This window comes from Dipodomys spectabilis, unplaced genomic scaffold (genome assembly GCF_019054845.1).
Source record: "Dipodomys spectabilis isolate Male_0828 unplaced genomic scaffold, ASM1905484v1 ptg000002l, whole genome shotgun sequence".
NCBI lineage: Eukaryota > Metazoa > Chordata > Mammalia > Rodentia > Heteromyidae > Dipodomys > Dipodomys spectabilis.
In genome coordinates, this window is record NW_024870679.1 from 42389299 (window position 1) to 42415875 (window position 26577).

Genomic DNA, 26577 nt, shown 5'->3' on the forward strand with positions numbered 1-26577 from the left:
AGGGAGATAGAGGAATACCACCTGCCACCATTTCCACCAGAACATTGGTGGAAAGCTGGCTTCCTCCCTAACAGAAAAAATCATATGTGGGTCCCCACTCAGTGGGGCCATCATGGATGGGGCTGGTAGTGGCAACAGACCAAGCCGTGTTTGGGGTTCTGTGGTCCTCTGTCTTGGGCACAGGCATGGGAGAGAGGATCCCCCTGCTGCATCCCATGTAAAGGGCATTTATCAGAAAAGACCTCTGCTAATAGGTGTTAAAGAGAGTTCAATGCAGGAAATTGAGAAGTAATGAGACTGGGAGCTGGGAGGATAAATTAGAGGCGATCACACAGCCCAGAGCTGCCACCTGAATGCTGAACAGGAAGTGGCCTAACTACCAGAGTTCCAGTGCTAGACAGAGATCAGGACACTGAGCCCTCCATATGGAGACTGGGAAGGGAGACCAAAAGCAATTGTGCACTTGTCATAATTCATTGGCTTTAGGGTGCAAGTCTGTCTATATTTAATCTCTCTGAATTAGTGTCTACTAACTAGCAGAATTTGCTCTGCCTTAGTGGTATATCAGCTACAGATGGGAGATGATGCCAGGTACCTTGGGCATAACTCTGTCTGGATCTTTAAGCTGGGTGAGATATGTGTGTGTCCATTTATTTCCTGAAGCAGTAAGTCTCTTTCTTTCTTCCTTCCTTCCTTCCTTTCTTTCTTCCTTTCTTTCTTTCTGTCTGTCTGTCTTTCTTTTTCTTTCTGTCTCTCTTCCCTCCCCTCTCATATTCAGGGCCCTCTCACTCTTGTTTGGCTTTTTTGCTCAAGGTTAACACTCTGCCACTTGAGCCACTCAGTTCTACTTTTGGCATTTTCATGGTTAATTCTACATACGAATCTCACAGACTTTCCTTTCCTGAACTGGCTTTGAACCACAATCCTCAGATCTCACTCTCCTGAGTAGCTAGGATTACAGGCGTGAGCCACTGACCACCCAACTGAGGAAGTCATTAAATATCAACTGCATGGCAGACCCTGGGGTGGCACATTGTGATAACTCACACAGTCGCTTTTACAGTGTTCATCCATGTCAGGCACTATGAGGTACACCAATATCTATTTCCTATCTCTTCCTGACAATTATAAGCAGTGCTTATTATGGCTACTGTCCTTTGTGACAAATGTGTGGGGTAGGGGGTAGAAGAGGCTGGGTGACTTGCTCCAAGTCAGACCTGCTGCTAAATGGCTGAGTTGGGGGGAGTCAGTTCTTCCCCAGACCCAGAGTGCTTTACTGAGAGCCCCACTAAGAGCCCCAGGATAGAGAGAGGAGATCCTGGAACAGAGAGAGAATGTGATGGGGTAAGAAGGAATTATGCCCAGGGCAGCCTTCTGGATCAACTTGCTAAGAGATTAGAAGAGTTGGAGGTGGGGGCTGGTTACAACTCGGTGTGTCTGAAGAACGTGTGTGGAGACAGAATGTGGTGTATTCTAAGACCAATCCAGTGTGGCTGGGCAAGAAGGAGTGGAGGAGAAGCTAGAACCCAGGGACCTCTCTAAGGGTCAGGTAAGGAGTTTGGGCTCCATTCTAGAAGCAATTAGAAGGTTTTAAGTGGAAGTTTTCTAAAGTCCTTCTACCCTGACTGCCCCAAACATCTGAAGGACTCCAGACTCCAGAGCAAGCTCTGGGGCAAAGTCACCAGGTACACCTGCTCAGGTTGAAGGCTTCAGAAGTGTGTCCAGGCAGAGAGGAGATGAGGAATAACACCCGGCCTATACCATCCTAAGCTAGGGTCTCACAGGAGCCGAGTCCCCTCAGGATGGTCACTTGTGTTAATATGCCAAATATGGGTAGACTCGCAGGGATCCAGTCAGGAGAGGCAAACACTGATTATTCTAGCAGCAGAGTACCAATTGTGTGTTAATCTCTGGATTATGTATGACAGTGGCAGAGGAGACAAAACATAGGGGACAGTCATGTTGTTGAAGACCAAAGGCCTTGGCCAAAGGTGTTGACCATGGAAAAGGATTTTTTTTCACTCCTACGTAACACCCCAATCCTGGTATAATAGCTCCCTCTTACAAATGCTAACCTGTGACTACAGTCATGACAGGTGCTTTCCACAGCTCAATATGAATGCTTATAATCACTGGGAAGGAAAGGAGAATCATCCCATTTCTCACAGGAGGATCTTGTGCTTTGCCCAAGGTCACACAGCAGGGACATAGCAGGCCTTGAACTTGATCTCCAAACACCTAGCAGGTCTGAGCCCAGGCTCTTCTGCATGATACATTAGTGATGTTAATGAAAGCAACTCTGTGCCAGGCCCTCGCCACACAGCCACTCTTGAAACCCTATCACAACTTACCTATTTCTACCTTATCTAGCACAGTTCTGGAAGATAGAGAGATTTGCCCAAGGTCTCACAGCTAGTAGGAAAGAAAGTCATGCCACAGTGGAAAGCTACAGGTCAGAGTTCCATACCGGAGTTTGTGCTAGTGTTTTCCTCAGCATGCCTGGGGCTCCTAGAAGAAGGGGCCTAAGGCCCACCATGGGGCCACCTGGGGCAGGCATTCAGGAACTTTTAGAGAATAATGAATGGATGAGTAAAACAAAGAACTAAAGTTACAGACTAAAGCCAACTACCTGAAAATGTCTCCCCCTACTGGCACCACTTCTGACATGTGTCTGGGGTGGGGACACTGGAATTTGAGGATCCATCCTCTTAGAGCTGAGGTACCCTTCCTCCCGAGGGGGGACTAGCAGCACGCGTAATGAGCTATTTGTGGGATTATTGAGGACGTGACATGAAAATCATTCCGAATCCCCACTTATTGAGAAGTGCTACCCAATTTGTCTCAAATGTCACCTCTCGATGTATTAATTTGCTACTCCACGGTCCTGATTAAAATGAATGTTCACCAACTCACGAGGCAGAACCAGGGGAAACAGAGCACTTCCACTCAGGAAGTACCCACCAGCCCCCCTGGGCAGACGAAATGGACATTCATCGCCTCCTGCCCTAATGAAAGAGACCTCAGCAGATGCATGTCCTGGCCCTGAGTGGCCTGGATTGCATATGCAGAACGTATATACATGGATTACCAAAAAGAGCTTCCATTAGCCCAATTTTGAGATGTTGGTATAATGTCCCAGAATTGGGGGACTTATTCCGAATGAGGAAATTATCTGAGAGGCTGAGGTCTGGAGAGGAGAATGAGTGTTCTAATTACAGGAGGCCCAGGAGTCGCCCGGGGCTCTAATGTGCTGGGTGGGTACCCCTCCCAACTCTGTACCCATTTCCCTCTGCAGGCAGTGACTGGATCTCTTGCCACCTCCCCTCCCTCTAAAAGCACACTCTGTCCCATTCCTCCCCTACCTCTCTCAGGAGTAACTGAGCTGTCACTGGTAGAAAAAACATAGCATTATTTTGGAAGTAGAACTTGGCTTCCTCCCTGTTCCCCCTTGCACAGGGAGATGGAGAGGGGCAGAGGGCAGAAACTGTGACTATGAAATTGCAGTTTGAATGAAAACTCAAGGACTGTCTGTACCAGGCACTCAATTAATACTAGCTCAATGAATGGATGACAATGTCCACTACCAGCTATATGTGCGCTGTAGGTCTCTTTGGGCTGAGGTTGTCAGGCGCAGAGGGGCTCATGAAGTGGAGCAGGAGTCTACAGGGAGTCTGTGAACTCTCTAATTCTATGCGAAAGATGTATGTGTGTGTATGTATGTCCATGCATGCACACATGTGAGCCTCAGCTCACAAGCTCCTGGCTTTTGTTTTTGTGGCTCCAGACTACTGGATAGCAGATTTTTACTCCATCCCTAGACAGTAGGTACAAGGCCCCAGAGGCAGACACCTGTTACTTCCTCCCTAAGCACTCATGCAGGTTGCGTGCGCGCGCGCACACACACACACACACACACACACACACACACACACACACACACACACACACACGATCTCTAAGACAAGACATGCCATGCCATGAACAGCTGGATGGAGGGTTTTTGCAAGCTCAGGGGGGTTGGGGACTGTGACCTATGGAGTTGACATATTTCTTTTATCGCCTGCAAGAATCTCAGTGAAAGAAGGTTAGGATGAGAGAGAGAGAGACTTAATTAATTAGCTGACATTTATCGAGCACTGACAACTTGCCAGGTCTTGAGCAGAGCGTTTCATGTGACTTGTGTGTTCGCTCCTTCAATCTCCATCACAGCTCTACGAAAGGACTTCAGACTGAGTGTCCCATCTCTGAAATGCTTGAGACCAGAAGTGTTTCAGATTCCTGAGGGTTTCCCCCCACCCCTTCCAGTTTGGAATATCTACAATAGACCTAGAGAGATCTCAGGGATGGGACACAAGCCTAAACACAAAATTCACTTCTATTTCCTATGTATTTATACACAGTAATTTTATGCAAAACCCTTAGTGTGTCTGAGTTTTGCTTATGACTCATTCCATTAAGTTAAGACATGAACTTTCCCACATATGGATCAAGTTGGTGCTCAAAAGGCTTCATGTTTTCAAGCATTCTAGATTCTCAGATCAGGGACACTCTACCCAAATTTCACATTTCTGTTTTACAAGCACTTGGTAAGAACTCAGATAGATGAAATGACTTGCCCAAAGCCACCCAGCTATGAAGACAAGATGGGATTTCCTTTCAGGTGTCTGTGCTCACTGCCTGAGCACATAATGCTGTGCTGTGCCTCCTCTCCCCTTAGGCTAGCAGAGAGTTTCCAAAACTGAGGATCTATCAACCTTCTAGATGCTACTCATAAATAATAAGTGGGAGATCTAATTTGTTAAGAAAGCCTCCTGTATTTAGATAATGAGCTACCAAGACCACAGTGAGACTCATATAAGCAATAAAAAAAATTGGTGTGGGGGCGGGGGAGAATCTAGACTATATATGATGGATCTACAGAACTAAGAATCATCCCTCCAATACGGGCTTGCCTTTGCAGGAGCAAATGACAAGAGATTTGTGCTACAAAATGCAAAGTTGCCACCAAGATTAGGAATTAAATCTGCGGAAATTTTTACCTAATTGACATTTCTGCTGTGCTAGCATTCTTATTTACAAGAAGATCAGCTTCGAATAAACACAAACAATCCCATCCAACCTCGGGGAGTTGGGAGGTGAGAAGATAATGCCCAACCATCCCAGAGAGGAAAAAAATCAAGGAGACACTCAGAGTCAAAGTAGGGAAGACAGCAATACAGTCCAAGACTGAAAGGGAGTCCCAGATGCCAAGACAAGCAACCCTACTCCATAGAGATTGAACAAGTGCAAAAGAAAAATGAAATGAAAAATAAGAAGATGGACATTTCAGTGAATATTTTGTCTGATCTTGGCCCTGAAAGTAGATGTCATAAAACTGTTAAAAAAATTTTTAATTTAAACTTACAATTAGTAAAATAAAAATGAAAACTCTCAGCACATCAAACAGAAACCCATCACATTAATACTTTGAATATGCAAAACCCCATTTACAGAGATGATAGGAAAAATAACTAACAGCCTGATAGAAAAAAAAAGCAGGCAGAAAATTGGGGCAGACAATTTACAAAATGATCTACAAATGGCCAGTAAATGGTGGCAGGCGCTCCACCTTTGCTAGAATCAAAGAGATGCAAATTGTAACTACAAATGAGATTTCATTTTCCACCTATTTCCATCAATGAAGTTGATTTAAAACTCTCCCAACCTGTAAGGTAGGCAAGTGGGAGGGGAGAAGGGCCTAGGTTGTCCTTGCATTGTTGCTAAAAGTGTGAATTCATATAACCTTTCTGAAGACACTTTGGAATTCCATATCAGAATGTAAAAATCTGTAAACTCTTTGACCCAACAATTGCACTTCCAAGAATTTATTTTAAGGAGGTAATTAGAGGAGGGCTTAAAATGCAGGAACAAGGATGCTCTTTATCTAAATGTCCACAGAAGATAACTGCTTAAATAATTATGGTATGTTCTAACCACAATGGGTCCCTCACTGGTATTCACTAGAAAGGACAAAAACCAGGGCTACTTATATTAACATGAGGAAACACTGACCTCATTAAACAGATTATAAAATTTCATGTACTGAATAATCCCAAGTATCGTTGGACCTATGTAGGTGTGCAGAAGGGAGGCTAAACAGACAGCCTGCCTGGGCATAAAGAGCAGGGCAGGCAGACCTGGGAGTTGGGAGGAGGAAGAGGAGGGATTGCTCCTGGGGCCTACTTTTAGACTCTGCTAAAATGACATTGTTAGTTGAGCAATGGTGGCTCACACCTGTAATCCTAGCTACTCAGGAGTTGAGATTTGAGGATGGAGGTTCAAACCCAGCCTAGCCAGTGTAGTCCATGAGACTCTTATTTCCAATGAATCAACAAAAGGATGGAAATGGAGCTGTGACTCAAATAGTAGCTTTGAGCAATAAAAAAGCTCAAGGACAGCACATAGGCCCGGAGTTCAAACCCTAGTACCACCATAAAAGGTAGGGGGAAGAAAATAGAGAAAGAGATGGGGGGGAGGGAATGAGAAAAAGAGATTGCTAGATCTCACAAATTAAAATACAGTATGTTCAGTTAAATTTGAATTGTGTGTGTGTGTGTGTGTGTGTGTGTGTGTGTGTGTATGTGTGTTTTAGTAGATCCCACCAAGTATTGGGGACATACTTATCCTAAATGCTACTCCAATTTTTAAAATTTCAAAGTAAAATTAAATGAGCACGTTGTCTTTTGTGTGGTCCCACAGACTGAGAAACTCCAGAGACCTGTCTGGAGGAACACGGCGGCCACAGCACACCTCTCATGTCAAGCTCTGACTTTGCTCCATGCTGTGAAATGCAGTCTCTGGCCTTCCCTCTCACAAGGAGCTTTTGTGGGATGCCAGTGCAGAGTAGAGCCTTTTGTACCAGAAAAGCCTTGCTCAAATTCCTGGCCATCAAGTCCCCTTAAGCCAGGCCCAAGCCTCTGCAGAGGCTGGGCCAGTACATCTGTAAGATGAGATAGCAAGATCTGCCCTCAGGGTTGTCATGAGGGATTAGAGGTGATAATGTATGGAAAGTATCTGGCACACACTCAGTGCTTAATATAAGTTGATCCCCTTCCCTCTGGTCCAGCAGCTGCAGCCCACACTCACTCAGAGCCCCCGGGGATTACAAACCCAGCATCTTCTTGCATCTCAGGGTTTGACAACTGGCCTTTTGATCTTTCCTTAAGAAGCAGCCCTGAGCTGACACTCTTTGCCTGCTTTCACCTTTTCCTAAGTCCTTACAGCCATTCAGTTCAGTTCCTTATCTGCACTTTTCACATTCTGGATGAAGGTGGAGAAGGATCAAGCTCACTTTGATGGCAGACATTCAGGGATGCCAGCCAATGAGAACAACCAAGAGCTGTGCCCTGATACCATTTTGAAACAGAGCTGGTGACATAGAAAATAAGACTACACAAGGTAGCTGGCAGGGAGGGTCTTCTCTAAATCCTGTCTGTCTTTCTGTCTGCCTGCTCCACAGTGGACGCAGTGGCTGGCCTTCCTCCCTGAAGCCAAGTCATTTACAGGCCCTAGAAACTCCTATGTACCAATCAATCCAGCCTCAAAGTTGCAGTGACTTGATCTGTTGTTCAAAGGCTCTGTGCTGGGGATACATCCTCTGGATATATTCACAGCAGACCCTATCTTCCTTCCTTCCTTCCTTCCTTCCTTCCTTCTCTCCCTCCCTCCCTTCCTCCCTCCCTTCTTTTTTTCTTTCTTCCTTCCTTCCTTCCCTAGTTCCTTCTCCCTTCTTCCCTCCCTTCCTTCTTTCCTCCACTTCAAGGTGGTCCAGAAATGGGTAGGACTCATACTTTCCCAGATGTGAATTTCCTCATTGTCTAACAGGATTTGGTAGTAGCCACAGCCTTGGCTTATGTGTGGCTGATTCTCCTGTATGTACAAACATCTGTGATATGCTATCATGCCATACAAGGATGGCTAGGTGTGCAGAAGTTGTGCTCACATGACTGTAGAGAAACTCACAGTTGCAGCCATGGGTCTGTGCTGGTCCAGGGTTTGCAGGACCTCTTCTGCAAGGCTTGCTGGGGTCATGACTTAGATACTTAACCTAGTTATATGTGTGGGACCTGGAGTGGAATGCTGGGTGTTCTCAGGTCTGGACTGCCCCACTTGGGCCAAGCAGGTGAGAAGTGAGATCCACTAACATTTACCTCTAACATTTGTGACACTTTTACCCCCACAGACCCCAGTGTGACTCTGATGGAAGCTTCTAGCTCAGTTCCCTCCCACACATCTTCTGCAGGGATGGACATCTGCTGGCCAACACAGTCTCCCTGAGCCACATGAGGCCATCAAACACCTGTTGAGACTCTGGTGTGACAAAAATAAAATCTGGCTTTAAATTTTATTTCATTCTAATTAATTTAAATGCAGGCAGTCCTTCGGGGCTAATGGCTTAATGACTATTGTACTGGGAAGAAAGGTATAGATCAAGGCTCAGTAAGAGGCTAGAAGGTAGATACATATCAAATTTGCAGGCCACATTGTCAACTCTGAGTGCAATTCCCATGGACTCCATATAAGCCAACTGACAATGACTGTGCTTCAATAAAACTTTATTTACAACAACAAGCTACTGGCGAGATCTGGCCAGGGGACCCAAGTTTGCTGGCCTCCCCCTTCTCTGTATGACAAGATACACAGACTCTGGGAATTTTGTCTCTAATTGGGAAGCTAACTGACCTGCAGATGCCCAGAGAGCTTGATCACCAATTACAGGTAGAACCTGTATCCAAAAGGAGGCTGAATATGCTGCCATGTCTGCTCTGGGTGGAAGGGCCTGGCATTGTTGACCTATAGGCTGGAGCAGTATAGCCTGGATGAATGGCACAGGTGGTTTCCTGATATCTCATGAGAGTCTGGGCCTCAGATAAAGATTTGCAAGGGCTTAATGAGGTACTACAAGGATCCAGGGCCCAGCTGGTATGCCTTATATCCATCACTCCCAGGGTCTCTGAAGGTACCTTTTCTAGAGTTGCTGACTTGATGCCCACTATGTCCTCAGAGCTATCTATATCCAGTAGAAATTTGAAGAAGCTTCTGAAGAGGCCTGTAGTTCCAACTTGGGGACATTTATCCAGGATGACCAGGGTTACATACTTGGTCTTGGGACTGGCAGATCATTTTACCAAACAAAGTCAGGCCAATTCAGGAATCCTCATTTGGAATGCAAAAGGATTTTGTCAGGAGGCTTCAGGTAAAGGAATCTTAGGTTTAAAAAAATAGTGGAAAACAGTCAGACAACCAGTGATTCATGCCTATAATCCTAGCTGCTTAAGAGGTCTAAGATCTAGAAGATCACAGTTTGAAGCCAGTTCAGACAGAACAGTCACAAGATTCTTTCTCCAAAAGAACCATCAAAATGCCAGACTGGAAGTGTGGCTCAAGTGATGTAGGGTCAGTTGAGCAAGTACAAGGCTCTGAGTTCAAGTCCCAGGATGGAAAAAAAAAAAAGGTAGATTTACTTATCTGTGTGAGATTCTCCTGGCCAAGACACGGGGAGTGTCTATTTCTCTGTTGCTACAGCATCATTAACGAAAACATCACTTACTCTTTTAAGTTCTCAAACAAAGGCATAGGAAAGAATGCTTTCATTTAATTGGCATGGCTCCACCAGGGTGTTATGTCATTACTGTTATTAATTATCATTAACAGTCTTAAAATATGCCTATTAACAATCTCAACACAAAATAGCAGTGTAGGTCTTAGCCAAGAGCAGCATAATTACCTATTAATGAGATGTAAATTTCTCCCAGGGAAATGACAGAGATCTAGAAGTACCACCTTCTGAACTAACTTAATAAAGTTAATAATAATAGGAGTGTATAATCTAAAGATATTAGTGTTCATTTGAATTCCAGCACCATATTTAAACAGACTGAGGGAAGCGGAAATTAGCTGCCTAGTTCAAACCAAAAGAACCTTAATCCATGCTATTAAGGAAAAACTGTCTGGTCTTCCTCTAAATGATCTAAAACTGACTCTCTGAAGTCTCCATATTTATTGGAGTTTTGGCCACCACTTTTATTTCTTTGAGTTTAACCTTATATCTCCCTGCTTATTTTCACAAACAACCTGAGGTACCTCATACAAATGAAGTCCAATATAAAACAGAATTTGAAAAATAAAACACAATGAAGCCCAGTAAAGGAGAGGGAAGCAGATGTTCCTGGGAGATCCTGGGCTCCCCCTTTTAATTCTCTGTTTGTGGGAAGGCTGCCAGGACATCTCTGTACTGAGTTTTTGGCTCCTAAGCAGCTTTGTTAGGGACAGGTACAAGCTTAAGAGTCTGCAGAACCCTGCCTGTGGTGGTGACACATCACAGGCCAAAGTGGCTAAGGAGAGAGGCACCTACCTTCATAGCTGGCGTGAAAGCCCTGGGCGCTGACTGCGTAGTCGCTGATGAGGCGCAGGGACAGAGTGGTGGCAGCACTGACAATGGTGGCCGGCAGCTGAAAGCCAGTGAGCCTGAAACAGAAAGAGGCACCCATCAGGAAACTGCACATCCGTTACCCACTTACTGAGCATCTACTGGATGGGCAGTGCTGATTTATGAACAAGGAATGTTACCATTTGGATATCGCCCCAAAAGCTCTTGTGTTAAGGGTTTGACCCTCACCTTGATGCCATTAGGAGGCAGTGGAACCTGTAAGTGTGTAGCTTTGTAGAAGGAAGTTGATATTATTGGCGAGGCACTTGGAATAGGCATTGCGAATCTAGCCTCTCTCTTGTTCTTTATGATACATGGTATCAAAGTCAGGGCCTCACACGAGCTAGGCAGCACTGTGCCTCCCTTACTTCTACCCTATCCCCCACTCTCTCTCATTTTGCTTTCTGGCTTCCACATTGGGAGCAGCTTGCTACAACTGGAGCAGCTTGCTACACCATGCACTTCCAGTCATGGTGTGCTGCCCCACCACGAGCTCCAAAGCCATGGCAACAAGTAATTGCCTATAATCAATAGCTCACACCTGTAGTCCTAGCTACTCAGGAGTCTGAGATTGAGTCCCAGCAAACAAATCCTAGAGACTCATCTCCAATCAACCACCAAGAAGCCAGAAGCAAAGATATGGATTGAATGGTACAGAGCCAGCCTTGAAGAAAAAAACCAGGAGAGAACACAAGGTCCTGAGTTCAAGAGCACATGCATGCATGCGCGTACGCAAACACACACACACACACATCACAACAATAGATTTCAGACTGAAATGTACAAAACTGTGAGCCCAAAATAAACCTTTACTCTCTTTAAGTTATTAGCTCAGGTGTTTTGTGATAATAATGGCAAGCTGACTAACACAGGGAGGAACAGAAACAAAGCCAAAATGGCCGCATCACAGGCTGGAGGTTCAAAGGCAATATGACACTCAGAGGAGACAGACACCAGCAGCCTTCTGACACAGAAATATGAAGGGATGACTCCCCAACGACGTGGGCCTTCCCTGAGCTGCAGGCCTGTCTGGTATGTTTGTGTCTCTTCTCTTTTCTCCTCTTCTGGTTTCTTCTCCTGTCCTCTCCCTTTCTGGCTGAGGTCCTTTGAGGCTCTGGGTAGAATTCACCATGCATTTACAATTGCTAGCTACCACAAGGCAGTATTTGTTCACAGACTGAGGAAAATTTATCCAACTCTGAGAAGCAAAATGTGCATGCTTCTAACCACAGAATTTATTCTGTGCAAAGAATGTTTGCAGGTTTTTTAAAAAGTAATAAACATTTACTAGCTTAAAAAGAGCAATGTGAATAATGCAACATAATCCAGAAATAATAGCTCCTGGCAGTTGATATACAAGGTGAGGCAGAAGGATCGATGCATGGAATCATACTCAATGAAATAATTTCATACACACAGGATCGTGCTGTTCATGCTTTTAAAATTAAAATGTTTGTGTTTCCTTCTGGAATTTATATGAGAAACAAAAACAGGGATTGTGAAGTCTAACATGCTATACTTTTAGACTCAGTCATTTCCCTAGGTTCTTTTAGGGTTAAAGATACAACACTGGCCAGGCTTGTGTTACATATCTATAATTCCACACTCAGGAGGCTGAGGTAGGAAGATCTTTATGATTGAATAATTATACGCCATTGCATATGTGTGTGTGTATGTGTGTATATATATATATATAGAGAGAGAGAGAGAGAGAGAGAGATAGCTATAGATATAAACATCACATTGTCTTAATCCATTCATGGTGATGAACACCAAGGTCAATTCCATACTTTGGCTATTGTCAATAGTGCTACTTTAAACATTGGCATGCATGACTGAAAATCTGCTTACATTCCTTTGGACACATGTCCAGGAGTCGTATAGCCAGATTCTATAGGGAAAGCTTTCCTAAAGGTGACCTGTTCCAAGGACTTCTTTTGCTCCTATCTGCCCACCATTCTTCTAGGGATCTGTCCATGACACAGTTCTGGTAAGTCCCTACCTGCCCATTAGCCACAAAGGAGGTAAATGATAGCTCAGAGAATACTATCCCTCCTTTTTATGGTATGAGAAGAGGGAAGAGGACACATAGACCAAGCAGGGTGATTCTGTGTCCTCCCATGGGATGGGATGGGATTCTGAAAGTCATTTGGGGAATTTAATCATTAAAGTGTAGACTTGGAACAACAACAATCTCCTTATCGCCACAAAGTGCCTATCTACCTTAGAACACAAGATATCAACATAGATATAAACAAAAGCTGAGCAGTGGAACAGGGATGATAGATTTCTGAGATCTTTGATCCAGCCACGCACAGCAATGTCTCTCTTCAAATCCCAATTCCATGAGCTAATGTTCTTGATTTTTTTCTTTCTTTTTTTTTTTCTTCTGTTTGTTCCCAAGCTAGTTTGACTTAGGTTTCTATCTTTTGAAATGTATCAAGTAAGAATGGATACAGCAAGATACCCCAGGAGACTTAAATACTGACTGATTTAACTACATGGAAATTAAGTGTGTATGAATGACAAAAGAAACTGAAAAAAAAGATAAAAAGTGTAAACTGGAAGAGGAGAAAAGAGGAGGTTTCAGAAATTATACAATAGAGGAAGGGTAAATTTGTTCCAAATACACTGAATATTTCTATGGAATTAGTGCCATAAAATCCCCTTGTACCATTAATATATGCTAATTAAAGTAGATGTTTTCAAAAAGAAAAATATCCATAGCCAGAAAGTTTTAGTAAAAAATTCTACCAAATGTATAAAGAATTAACACCCATTAACCTTAACACAAGCTCTTGAAAAAAATGCTCCTAAAATAGTATCACGAGGGCCAAAACACCCAGATATCTAAGCCAGATAGTGCAAACAAAGAAAACGAAGATCAGCATCACACATGAACATAAACACAAAGATCCTGAACCAAGAGAATCCTGCAACATATAAAAAGTAACTATATATCAGGACCAAATGGAGTTCAGTTTAAGAATGCAAGGCTGGTTCAATACTTGAAAATCAACTAATTTTACTGACTGTTTTAAAAAGTGTTAAAAGTATCAAGTTGACACAACAAAAGTACCCATCCATGCCCAGAGGAGGGAAAAACCCACATTTCAGGAACTAAGAACAGAAATAAATGTTTCTCAGGAAGAGATGCCTACTATAAACAGTCACTACGGAAATGCAAGATGAAGAATACTGTGGGGTATTATGTCATCTACATTTGAGCAGCTACAATAAAATAGTGACATGATCAACCATTGCTGATGGTGTAAAACAACTGGCCCTCTCAAAACCCATTGGGAAGAATGTAAAAGCCATAGAGTCACTCTGAAAACAGCTTTGTCATTTCTTTTTTTTTTTAGATCACATACAATAATTCTACAGCTCAGCAATTATTACACTCATACACACTCAAAAATATCCTACATATACAAAAACTTAGAACTATGCCAAAATCTAGCCCAAATCCAGAAACAATACAAATGTCCTACAACAGGTGGATGATGAAAAGAACAAACAAATAAGCCCACAGCTCAACACCATGGAATGTTACTCAGCCATGGGAAGGAATGAGTGATAGATGGATGGAGAGTATGCAACAACTTGGGTACATGACAAGAGCATTAGGCTGAAAGGGGGGAAGAAACTAGTTTCTGAAGATATAACATCCTTGAAATGACAGAATAGTAAAGTGGAAAATGGCTTCATGGTTGCCAGGGGTTAAATAAGAAGTGGGTGGCAGTTTAATGAGGGAGGCTCACCAAGGCTAGTGCCTGTGGTGAAGAACAGCTCTGTAATCCCAATTGCAGTAAGTCTACATGTGATAAAATGACACAGAAGTAGGTGTGCACACACACACAGACATATACACACACAGAGAAAGACAGACACACTCACACATTCTCACACACACATACACAGACATTACACACACACTGTGTCCACATCCTGGTTTTCAGGTTGTGCTATAGTTAGGTTGAAATGAAACCAGCAAAGGAGACAGTGAACAGTAGACAGACAGGACCTTTCTATACTATCTTTGCAATTTCCTGTGAATCTATAATTATGTCAAAATTAAAAGTTACTGAACAGTACCCTTCATTAGACCTGACCTGAAGTCAGTCTCTGTGGACTGGGCTTTGAGCTCAAAGTTGGCTATTGCTAGGCCTCTCACACTGTTCCCTGTCCTTTCCTATCCACAGCATTGACTGACCACCAGAACTTCAACGCAGAGCTCAGGTCACTACTCACCTGTCCTGTGGTTTCTTGTTGATTTACCAAAGTACTCCCTTCCTTCACTCCCAAATCTGTATGTCTTCCACTGAGGTTGTGGCACCTCACTAAACCCTTTACCATAAGATAGAAAAATGTGTCCCTAATGGGACCAGCCTCTCTACCTGGCTCTGATCTCCCAGATGGTCTGGGGTAGGGGGTGGGGTGCCATACCTAGACTCCAACTGGGAAGAGCCTTCTTCAACACCAACTCTGGGAATGGATTTCTCCCATGAAGCTGTATTCCCATCCATAATTCCATGGTACTTTGGCCCTAATATTACAGATTCCTAGACCTTAGCTTCTTGTGCTATTTATTGACACTAGCTGTGAATAGCTAATGTACACTGTCAACAAACAATTACCGTTTTATCACTTGCAATATATAAGAATTGCAGCTTGCCATGCATTTTCTCTAATCTGATATATTTACCACTGTTCAGCTGTTTCCTGGGCTTGGGAGGTAATTCCTACATGAGGAATCCTCAGAGGTGCTAAAGCTGGGGGTGGGGGATTTGGAATTCACATCTGGATACTTAAGGCATCTCTCCCCTTCTTCCACTACCTACTCATCACATCTCAGATTGGTTTCAGGAACAGGCTGCTGACCATGCAGACAGGGGAGCTAGTGTGTGGAGCATTGGAATAAGCAAGTATAATTTTCAGACTTCCCCTTGCTTTATCTGACAAGTCAAACTACCCAGCACACTGAAAGGAGTAAGGGGTTCTGGAACAGTTGAGGAATGGGATAAAACAATGGCAGTGAAGACAAGAGGCTCCTGTCACCACTGTAGATGCCCCAGTCACTGCAGTGTGTATAGGACTCAGCCCTCTGCACACTAGTACCACGACCACTTAGGGATGCCAACACTCATCTGCTTTTTCAGGCATTTTTTCTCTCCCACTTCCTTCTTTGCTTCTGACCTCTGGTCCAGAGTAATCCAGAGTCCTGAGAATGGAGGAAGTCTCAGACTCTCACTGTTCAGAATTCTTCTCCAGCTTTACCACTGCTGCAAGCCTTAAGGCTAGAGTCCCTAACTCAGCCTGCATGATAGCGCTGTCATTTCCCATCCCCCTCCTACCTAGCTCTGCCCTACCCCCCACCATCTTCTGTGATCAGGGGCATCTCAAGAAATAAGGGAAATGACCACTCCCTAGTATGGACAGTATGGAGCTGCATTTCCTGTTGTGAATTTAAAACAAGAAAGAATCATGATGTATCCACACATTAAATAGCGTCAGACAATATCCTTCCCTGCCTCCTTCTCAGTCCCTTTAAAAATTACTGCCTTCAGCTTCTTCAAATTGCCCTGCCCCAGCCTCTTTGCACATGCTGTTCCCTTTTCATGTTCTTTTTTTTTCACTTCCCCTCCACAAATCTTGGGAGTTGTCTAATGAACTCTCTCTCATCATTCTAGTCTCATTACCATGCCTCAATATGATTTCTGGAAAGATATGGTCCTGACCTTCTAGACTAGCCTACCCTGCCCACAGAGGCTGCCATGTAGGTCAGTGGTGTTCTTCATCTTGAGTCCATGCCTTTCCAAGCTTTCCTTCCAGACTAGGAGGTAGAGCACCTTCCCTTTCCTGCAGAGCTCAGGCAATGACCTGGCTTTGGCAGCAGCCTGAGAACCTTTGCTTGAATCCTTCCTCTTGCCACAGTGATCCTGGGCCACCTTCATTGGCTAGAAACCCTGCCCAACTCCTCTAATCAGAGAACCCACAAAGCCCTCTGAACACATGGCATAAGCAAAGAATACGGTGAGTCAAGGCACTGAGAGTGGAAGGTGGTAGGATTTATATTACTCAGGGATGGCAACACCAAGACATTGAGAGAGATCACTGAGGTTCAGGACAAGCTAAAACCCAGATTCACCCCAAAATGCTTCTCCTGCTTCCTGGAGGTCTGGAGATCTACTACAAAGGCCTGTGTGGGAGAGTGGTCCACACATATCTCTACTCTGGGTCCTTAATGGGTTCTGCTGACACAGAAGTATCCAGGAATAAACAGTAAATACAGCAAATTGGGCATTTATTGAATGGTTCTTATTTAAGGCTCTTAGTACACCAATAACTATATAAAAAAAGTTTTATATATATAACTTTTTTTTTAAAGCATGTCAATTGACCTTGGGAATAAAAGAGCAAATGTAAGCAACATTTGTCACCATGACAGGCTTGGGAAATAGTGTTTTGATTTGCAGGCAGGCCCATTCCAGACAGCAGCCACTAGTTAAGATACATAAACCATTAAGCTAAAAACAGAACTATCATTATGGGCATCATGTAGTAATTTGCAGGTAATTGATGGACATTAGTCATAATCACACACAATGCACAGACGTACACATACACCCCTAGAGATGCACACCCTCTCTGGCAATTTGCATGTCATCAAGAGCTTCTAAAAGTGGGAGGTTTGGGGAAACTTGGCTTTCTGTATCTCTCTGGGGTGAAAACATCTTGTTCTTCACAACAGCCCGAGGAGTAGGGTTCTGTGGAACCCATTCAGGGAAATGGTATGTCTTCAGAAAGCAGGTCCCAGAGCTCAGGCTCGTCTGCTACTTTGATCATTGTTATTCTTGAATTTATTGTTATTCTTGAATCTATTGTTATTCTTGAATTTGGAATCTCTGAAAGCTCAAGTGACCCCAAGTCTGAAGAGATGGTTCTTATATGCTGAGTCTGATGGCATATGACTGTAGTCTCCGTTACTCAGGAAGGGGAGGTAGGAGGACAGTAGGCCAAGGTTGACCTAGACAAAGTTAGTGTGAGACTCTATCTGATAAACAAAACAAAAGAATGGGAGATGTGATTCAAGTGGCAGAAGGGGGGGAAGAAGGGAAGGAGGGAGGAAGTGCTGGGTGGGGGAGTTTCTTGTGTCACAAGATCTGAAGATCCTTATAATAATCTCCATTTCTGAGGACAATGTGGCATTACCCTGAATACCTGCTGGGGGGAAAAAACCTGCTATCTAGAGATTCTTTTCTCACATGCCCCAGCCTATCCTCATGAATCTACTAGCTACTAGCAGTCCTGTAAGATCACCTCTCACCTGTATAAATACACTTATTTTTTCCTTCAGAAGTTGAGATAACTAACCCAAATATAGTTGGATGGGAGCGGGAGCAATGCTAACATCTGAGTCTTCACATACACCTTCTAGGACGTGTGCTGGCTTCAGAAACAAGATCTGGAGATGGAGCAGGCCCACCTGCCGAGGTCTAAAAATAGGGCAGCAGTGAGCATGTGCAGAATGCAAATGTTCTGAAAAGCGTACACACTTGCTGTCAGGACCCAGAGGTGTTTCCCTCAGAATTGCAGCTTCTGTCTCTGCAACAGAAGAGTCCTCCCTCCTCCCCCACAGCCCTCCTCTCCCCTGCAGCTCCATGGCCACACTGCACACAACACTGTCCTGTGTGGTGTGAGATTTGCCTGAGGAAATAGATGGGCTATTTGGGGGGGATGCTATATAAAGAATAGCACTATGGTTCCCAAACTATCCATCAAGGTGTTCCAGGATATTTCTATGCATTTATGAGGTGGGACATTTGTGTGTCCAATTGACCTTGAGTTATCACCCTTTCTCTTGGAAACTAAGCTATTTGACTTGAAAAATTTCACAGTGCCAAGCAGAGGCTACATTCCATCTGCTAACATCATATTCATCCAGAGCTGGGGACTCAGGGGCTGGTGCAAGTCTAGTTCAAGGCAGCCTGGATCAGGGAGGAGGGGAGGTACATAAGATCTGATTCCAAGACTGGAGGTTTACCAGTGTCCAACCACTAGTGAGTGGCTATGATTCAGGAAGAACTCATGAGGATTTTCTTTTTCAATTTATATTCATTTGTGTTTTATATTTCCAACAGCTACAAAGTTGTTAGGGTATCGATACTTTTTCAACTATTTGGTCCTAAATAATAAATGGAGTCAACAGATAGGTTCTTCCCTTACCCACTGAACACCTTTGAAATATTACAGCAGCTCCCTGAACTAAGAAACTTTGAATATCTTTGCATTAAGTATTAAAAGCCCCAGAAATCCTACTGTAAGGGGAACAACCACAGTTGGTACCATCAAGTACAAAACTACATTACCACAAACACACTTCCTTATGTTTTCCACTTGGGAAGTTTAATGCAACCCATGATTGCTCTAGGATCTGAGAGGTTCAAAAATGAGACTCGAGGCTGACTCATTTCCTTGCTCATGATCATCCATGCAACAAATATTAATTGTGCACCCTATGAAATGTCACGTACCAGTGCTTGGTTCTAAGGATAGAAATTTACAAGACATGGACTTTCCCTTCAAAGAGTTCAATGCTCATAAAGAAGGCATTTACATAAATGTATCCAGAAACCCAGCACCCCTATTCCTGCCATACAGAACCAGGCCACTTCCACCTCTTGCCTGTCACTGCAAAAGCCTTACTCTTTCCATCCCTACTTCTCCCCTCCCCTCATCCACCTCCATTCCCATCACAGAGGGCTGGCATCACTTCCCTATACAAGAATCCTTCTGAAGGGAAACCACTTGATTAGGGATGAAAGCCAAAGTCTTCACAAATGTCCTAAAGGCCCCAAGCAAAACTGCCATCCCCATGTATCTCAATCTGTCACCTCTCTCCTTACCAACCAGTCTTCCTTTGCTTGCTCAGTGCAGTCAACACACCTGGCAAATTTTTGCAGCTGGGCCTTTGCATATGCCTCAGCTTTCTCTAGTGATTTCCTCTCTTACCTAAGTGTGAGTGGCTTGTTCCTTCATCCTCTCCGGGGTTTTGATGACCGCTGTGTTTAATTCTGCAACCTTCTTCTTTTCTTCTCATCCTACTTCCTGCTCCTGCTCCTCCTGCACCGTATTTTCTCCATGATACCCACACCATCTGACAAATCTGTATTTGATTAATCTGTACTTACTAAGTCCCCCTAGAAAATGAATTCCACAAGAGCAGGGATTTTTCTCCATTGGATTCACTGACCTAATCCTGCCATTGACAATGGGCCTAAGCACACCTAGGGGTTCACGATTAATGTTATTATTGTTGAAGACACAACAATAATCCATACAGAAAGTGCAGTGACAGAGAGGTGCTAGGGGAATATGACCTGGCCAGCCTGAGCTGATCTAAAAGGACCAATATTAGGGGATGATCACTCAAGGCCAGCGGGACCTGGTAGGAGAGGAAGGTCATTTTAATTCAAAGGGAAGGCACAGGAGAGGAGGGAAAAGCAAACCCAGCTTCCCCTGTAATTTATGAAATTGTTTCCCCAACCAATGACAGGAGAACAAATGGCTACAACCAGCTGCTCATCCTCCGCTTGTTTGCCATGACTGCTTAATTACCGGCCTCCCCAAGAGAGAGGATGGCATTGGGTTTTTTTTCGGTGGGGAGGGGTACTCAGCTTTTAAGCATATGCAGATGTTATTTTTCCTTCGCAGGAGCCTAAAGAGCCAAGGCCAAGCTTGGTTACCTTTGACAGAGATGGGGGCACGGAGTTCCACGGAGCAGGAGGGACCATCATGATCCACAGCCTGACACTCCCCTCAGTCAAGCCCCTAAAAATCACACACTTGGGAACATATAAGCATTGTTCGCTGTCAGAAAGCTTACCCCAACTCAAAGGGCCCATGGAACAGCTGAGAACTAAAGAGAACTACTAGGCTAGGATTCAAAGTGTCCTTATGTACTGGGTGCACATGGGGGAGGGAGGGAGTGGAGGGGGAGGTTCACAAATTGTCCAAATACTAAAGAACCACTAATGACATCTTCCTTGGGATCCTCCATCTCAGGAGGCCATCTGGGAAGGAAGCAGGTGGCATTTTAGGGGTGTGTAAGATAATGAAAGTATCTGCACAAGGGTGAAGGGGCTGTGCATTCAGAGTGGGCTGGTCCACCCCTTACCTGCTCCTGTATCCTGATACTCTTCCATCTGGCCCATTCTGAACCTTGCATTTGGTCTGAAATGATGGTCTCTCTATGTTAAAGATCACACTTATCACTGCACTACAAGCAGTGTCTGGGTCAATGACAGCCATCATGACCATGAGCTGCTGTACAACCAACCAAGGGTGTAGGCAATGAAGTGGGAAAAACTCAAGTCCTGCTTTTTTAATGGAGCAGCAATGCTTCTTGGATGCATTTTTGAAGCCAGAACTGGGCCACCAGCATCACCAGGCACCATGTCTACCAACTGTCCATTCTTCAGGAGTCAGATAAACTAGGGCCTGCTGAACCTTGGCCTTGGGGAATGACTGAAACCTTCCTGTGAGCAAGAGGGGCAACTTGGATCTCTTCTGGCTGGGTTTCCAGGGCACCCTGAAGTCCATAGCTATACAGTATGGAAACAGCCACCCATTCCAGGCCATGGCAAAGGTGACTGTGGTTATAAACATCAGAGAGTCAGCCTGAATTATATTCAAACCACAGATAGCCACAGTTAACACTGAAGAGGCATTGCCTGGGGCCTCTCCTGTAGCCTTAGGAGAAGACAGTCATGGAGCAGTGAGACAGATGGTCACTTGAGGTGACCATGGTGGTCACCTCAGGTAACTCCAGGACACTCAACCCTACCTCCTGAACCTGTAACCCTACTTTGCAACTCAGGGCTTCTCTAGGCCATCAGGGATGCCCTTCATATCCCTGCGCAATGCTCTGAGTTCCAAACTGCCACCTTGCCTCTGAATTCTGCCTTTCCACCCGGAAGACCCTGAGGATTAGAAAGAGATGGCTCAGCTAAGATTAGCAAAGTTTGGCTCCCCGAGGTTCCATCTTTTGGGTTACTTCTGGTGTCAGACTCTGCAAAGCAGGGAGTTGCCTAGCCCCCAAGATCCCACCTCAATTCTACAGAGACAACACAGATGAAGGCACACAATCCTAAATAGACAGTGGCAAAAAGATTTAAGGAGGGCCATGGGAAAGTGATGGAGACTCCATTCCATAGGGAGGTTCCCTGGCCAGGCCTCCTATCTTGCCCCCAAGTTCATAGGTTGAGGTCCTACGCACATGTTAACAGCATGTAGAGGTGGGCCTTTGGGAAGCAACTTGGGTCCGGCGAGATGACCAGGGTGGGGTTCTTGCAGTGAGACTAGTGCCCTTAGAAGAAGAGACACCAGAGGACTTCCTGGCTCTCTTGGACTCCCAGCTACCACAACCATGAGAAAACAGTTTCCATTATTTAAGCCACCCCGTTTAAGGCCCTTTGTTTTAGCAACCCATAAAGAAGATAGATTTGATATAAGAAGTGGGGTCCCCATGTAGTATATACATGTGCGCATCTGAGGAATGCTAAGAGCAGGGCACAGAATCAGAGGGAAACAGGAAAAAAATACAACAGAGGGGCCATCAGCTGCAGTGGACATTGATGAAAGTGAACTAAGCAGCTCAAGGGCAGTGATGGGAGGGAGGGAACGTGAGAGAAAGAAAGAACAGCTTACACTAAGCAAAAGGAAAGAATGTACATATCACCCTATTTGGAAGAACTAATTGTATTGTCAAAGTTTGTAGAGTTCATAAGCTTGATTAAACCATGATCATGACAATCCACCTTGTGAAGGTTAAAATATGGTTTGTGACTTTTAGCTAAGTATCACTATCCCACAATATTGTGAGATTTATGTAATCACTTAGTCTCAATAAAGAAATTTTAAAAAAAAGAAGTGAGGTCTCCAATAACAATGCACCACAACCTGCAGAGATCAGATGGATTATTTTTGTATGTACAGAGGGGTTACAGTTACATGAGCAAGGTAATGAGTACATTTCCTATCGAGCATCGGATGTATTATATTGGACCAATTTCATCGTGGCCAGGAAAACATTTTGTTGTTACTGAATAGACACTTATACTGGATACCAATTTGCCTTCCTTGCATGAAACTCTTCTTCCAAAACTACCTTGCCCTTATGAAGTTACAGACTGCCTTGTCCATTGTCAGGGTATTTCACACAGCATTGCTTCCAATCAAATAACTCGCTTGGAGCAAGGGTGTCCCCTGCTCATGCAGTTCACGGTCTTACTATGTTTCCTGTCATCTAATGGAGCTGCCTTGGTAAGATAATGGAATGGCCTCTGAAAACTCAGCTACAAGGAGATTTAACCTGTCAGGACATGGGCAGGGCTCTCCAGAAGACTGAATGAACATGCTGAACATCAGTACTGAATATAGTGTTGTGTCTCACACAGCCAACATCAAAGAATAGAAATAGAAATTACTTCATTCATGACAACATCAAGACCCAGGAACAACATTTTTTGCTTCCTTCTCCCCAGGGCTCTAGGCTCTGTTGGCCTATAGCTCTCAGTTCCAAAAGAGAATTATGTTTCTACCATGAGATATTCCCCTGACCTGAAGGAAAGGCTGTTACTCTGCCACTTTGTCCTCTAAATGCCCTTGAATCAGCAGACAAAGAAAGGAGAGGCTGTGCTAGCCAAGATGATTGATGTTGACCACCCAGGGGGAAGTGGACTGTTCCCCAGCAGAGGGAAGAAGAGTGGGTTTGTAATAAAGGAGATTCCTCAGACATCTCTTTATTTCATCATGCTCTGTGATTGAACCAAGGAAAAACCCACAGCAATCCAATCCAGGCAGGACCACTCGTGGCCCAGAACCTACAGAAATGGTGATGCATTGCCCCACCAGTAAAGAACCAGCAGAAGGCAAGGGCATACAGAGTACAGACGAGTTACCAGCTATGACCATATGATTAGTTCCACAAATGAAGACTATGATGATCATGTGTTCTCTGCTACAAATGTTTGCAAACCTGTACATATAAATGCACATACATGTTGTGTATGACATATATGCATATATTAAACCAATGTGTCTATTTTTCTCTCATTCTTTTATCACTCTTATCATGGAATGTAAGATGAAAGGCCTTCATACTTTCTTGTGTAAGTCTGGTTAGTTTTGCATCACAGCATTTCAGCTGCGGGAAAGCAAAGAGAAAAGTCAGCACCACTCAAGTCCTCCTGTCCTTTCGTGTGGAAGAACTGGGACCATCTTTGACTGCGTACAGGGTACTTTTATCATGTCCAGTCTAATCGAAAATCTGTTATTGACTTCAACTGTAGATTAAGTATATAATTAGGGAGGTATGTATGTGTGCCAAGTTAACAAAGGATGGGCTTGCTATGATTAATTCTATGTGCCAACCTGACATGGCAAAGGGTACCCAGGTGTTTGGTGGCTATGAGAATACTAGCTGAACCTATAGACTGAGTAAAGCAAATTGCACTTCTTGTGTGGGTGGGCCTCATCTAATCATTAAAGGCCTAACAAGAACAAAAGGCTGAGTAAGGGAGAATTCACTGTCTGCCTGTCTCCAGCTGAGATGGTGGTCTTCCCTCTGGCCTTCCTGTACAGGCTCAGACTGGAATGTGACACCCTCAGCCCTTCTGGGTTTGCAGCTTACCTGGTACAGATCTGGGATTTCTCTGTGTTCATGACCATGAGAGCTAATAACCTTCGAACAAATTTCCTACTGGTTCTGTTTCTCTGGAGAACCCTGGTTAATACGACTAATTAGTATGTATCTATTTGTATTTATCTTACCCTGCTTGAATATAAGCTACATTTAAACAAGGACTTTGTCCTTCTCCTTAGCACATGCATTGATTGTCTCACATGGTGCCTGGCACATAGTAGTTGCTCAATAATTACAGTAGAAAATGAATGAATAAATGAGGAGTTGGGAATGCTAAAAATATTTTTTTTAAAAAGAATGTTTTAAGAATTTAGTCAATGTTGGAAAGCAGTATGGAAGTTCCTCAAAAGACTCCACATGGATCTCCCCTAACCCAGCAATCCCACTTTTGGGCATTTACCCAAATGTTCACAAACAAGACTATACTAAAACTACCAGCACAACTATGTTTATTGCAGCATTATTTACCATAGCTAAGATATGGAACCAACCCAGATGCCCCTCAGTAGATGAATGGATCAAGAAAATGGGGGATATATACACAATGGAATTCTATGCCTCCATCAGAAAGAATGACATTGCCCCATTTGTTAGGAAATGGAAAGACTTGGAAAAAATTATATTAAGTGAAGTAAGCCAGGCCCAAGGAAACATAGGTCCCATGGCTTCCCTTATTTTCAATAACTAGTATATGTCTGGTTCAAGCAGAAAAGGTCAAAAGCTATGTACATATGACCAGATAAGATGATGTTAAGATAAATGAACCCCAAGATAGAGACAAAGGTGGTTTTTCCTTTCTTGCTATTGTTTCTAATGTATTTATAATGTACCATGTGATTTATTTTTTGGTATCTTTGTATGTTCCTCCCCCACAGTATAACCTCTGCATCTTGTATATACACTTTCCTAATTTGGGGAGGGGAAGGGAAAAAAAAAATGCTTAAACAGGGATACAGGTTGACCCATTGTAACTAAATGCACAAGATACTATGTTGAAAAACGAACTTTACAATTTAGGCAGGAGCAGGGGTGGGGGGTGGGGGGTGAGTGTAGTTGTGGAGGTGGGAGGGAAGAGATGGTAGGGGGAAAACAAAGGAGGAGGTAACAATGCTTGATAGGAAATGTACTTATTACTTTGCTCATGTAACTGTAACCCCTCTGTACAGTATTTTTACAATAAAAATATTTTTAAAAAAGAATTTAGTCAATGACAGAAGATACTTTGGAGGGGACAAGAGAGAGCACCAAGAGTGTGTTGGTTTTGGTAATTAGGAAAACATGTCAACTCATTCCAAAGCAGTAGAGTGAAACTGGATACCATCGTTAAAGAGCCAATGGAAACAATGAGGTCAGACAGATCTCTCAGAAGTGACTTTGAAGGGTGAGGGTCAAATGGAGACCTACTTTTAAGCAAACGCTTTTTGTATCCCCTAATTGGAACATGCTCCTATCTACCTTCCTCTTCTGCCCATCTCTTCCTGCAGCTTCTCTCATGGCACACATCATTAATCATCTCTCGTTACTGTATTTTTTAATAGAATAAGCAAGTTCATGGGTGTTTGTTTCAGCCTGATATTCATGCTCTTGGCAGGATAATAATTGATACCTTAAGTAACCCCATTAATCAGCAGTAACAATTAGAAAGATATAATTGGAGGACAATGTAGCTTGTCTGGGGAAAGAAAAGGAGGAAGGAAGGATGGAAGGAAGGATGGAAGGAAGGGAGGAAGGAAGGAAGGGAGTGAGGGAGGGAGGGAGAGGAGGGAGGGCAAGGCAGGGCAAGGCAGGGCAGGGCAGGGCAGGGCAGGGCAGGGCAGGGCAGGGCAGGGCAGGGCAGGGAAGGGCAGGGAAGGGAAGGGAAGGGAAGGGAAGGGAGGAAAAACAGATAGGAATTCACAATTCTGAATCAGATGGGCCACTTCCAAAGAGTCAAGGCAGTTCCAAGAAGGTTGGAATTCAGAGACTTAACACAGGGCCATTCTTCTTACAGATCTTGGCTACCCAGGCAGCCTTCTTTCTGGAACAACCACATCTACCTTGCTCCAGAGATTTCTGAAAAAGCCAATAAAAATACAACTTTGGTACTTGAACGTGTGTGTGTGTGTGTGTGTGTGTGTGTGTGTGTGTGTGTGTGTGTGTGTGTGTGTTGGGCTTTTGGTGGTTAAATTGGAGATAAGAGTATCACAGATTTTCCTACCCAGGTTGACTTTGAACTGTAATCCTCAGATCTGTCTCCTGAGTAGCCAGGACTACAGGTGTGAGCCACCACACAGGTGTGAGCCACTTGCACCTGGCTATAATTTTTTTTTAATAGAGTAAGTCATAGTATCTCAAGGCAGACTGTGGTGAGTTTTTGATCGAGTAAATCTCTACAAAACACATTAGCATTTTACTCCTTTTT

General features: G+C 43.9%; 1 protein-coding gene across 1 annotated transcript in view; it reads right to left on the reverse strand.

Annotated features, from left to right (window-relative positions):
* The window catches only part of Csmd2 (CUB and Sushi multiple domains 2), a 526828-nt gene that overhangs the window by 407263 nt on the left and 92988 nt on the right, over nt 1-26577 (reverse strand). Inside the window, exon 3 of the mRNA XM_042684124.1 lies at nt 10394-10506. Coding sequence (XP_042540058.1) covers nt 10394-10506 — 113 coding nt within the window. The remainder of the gene's footprint in view (nt 1-10393; nt 10507-26577) is intronic.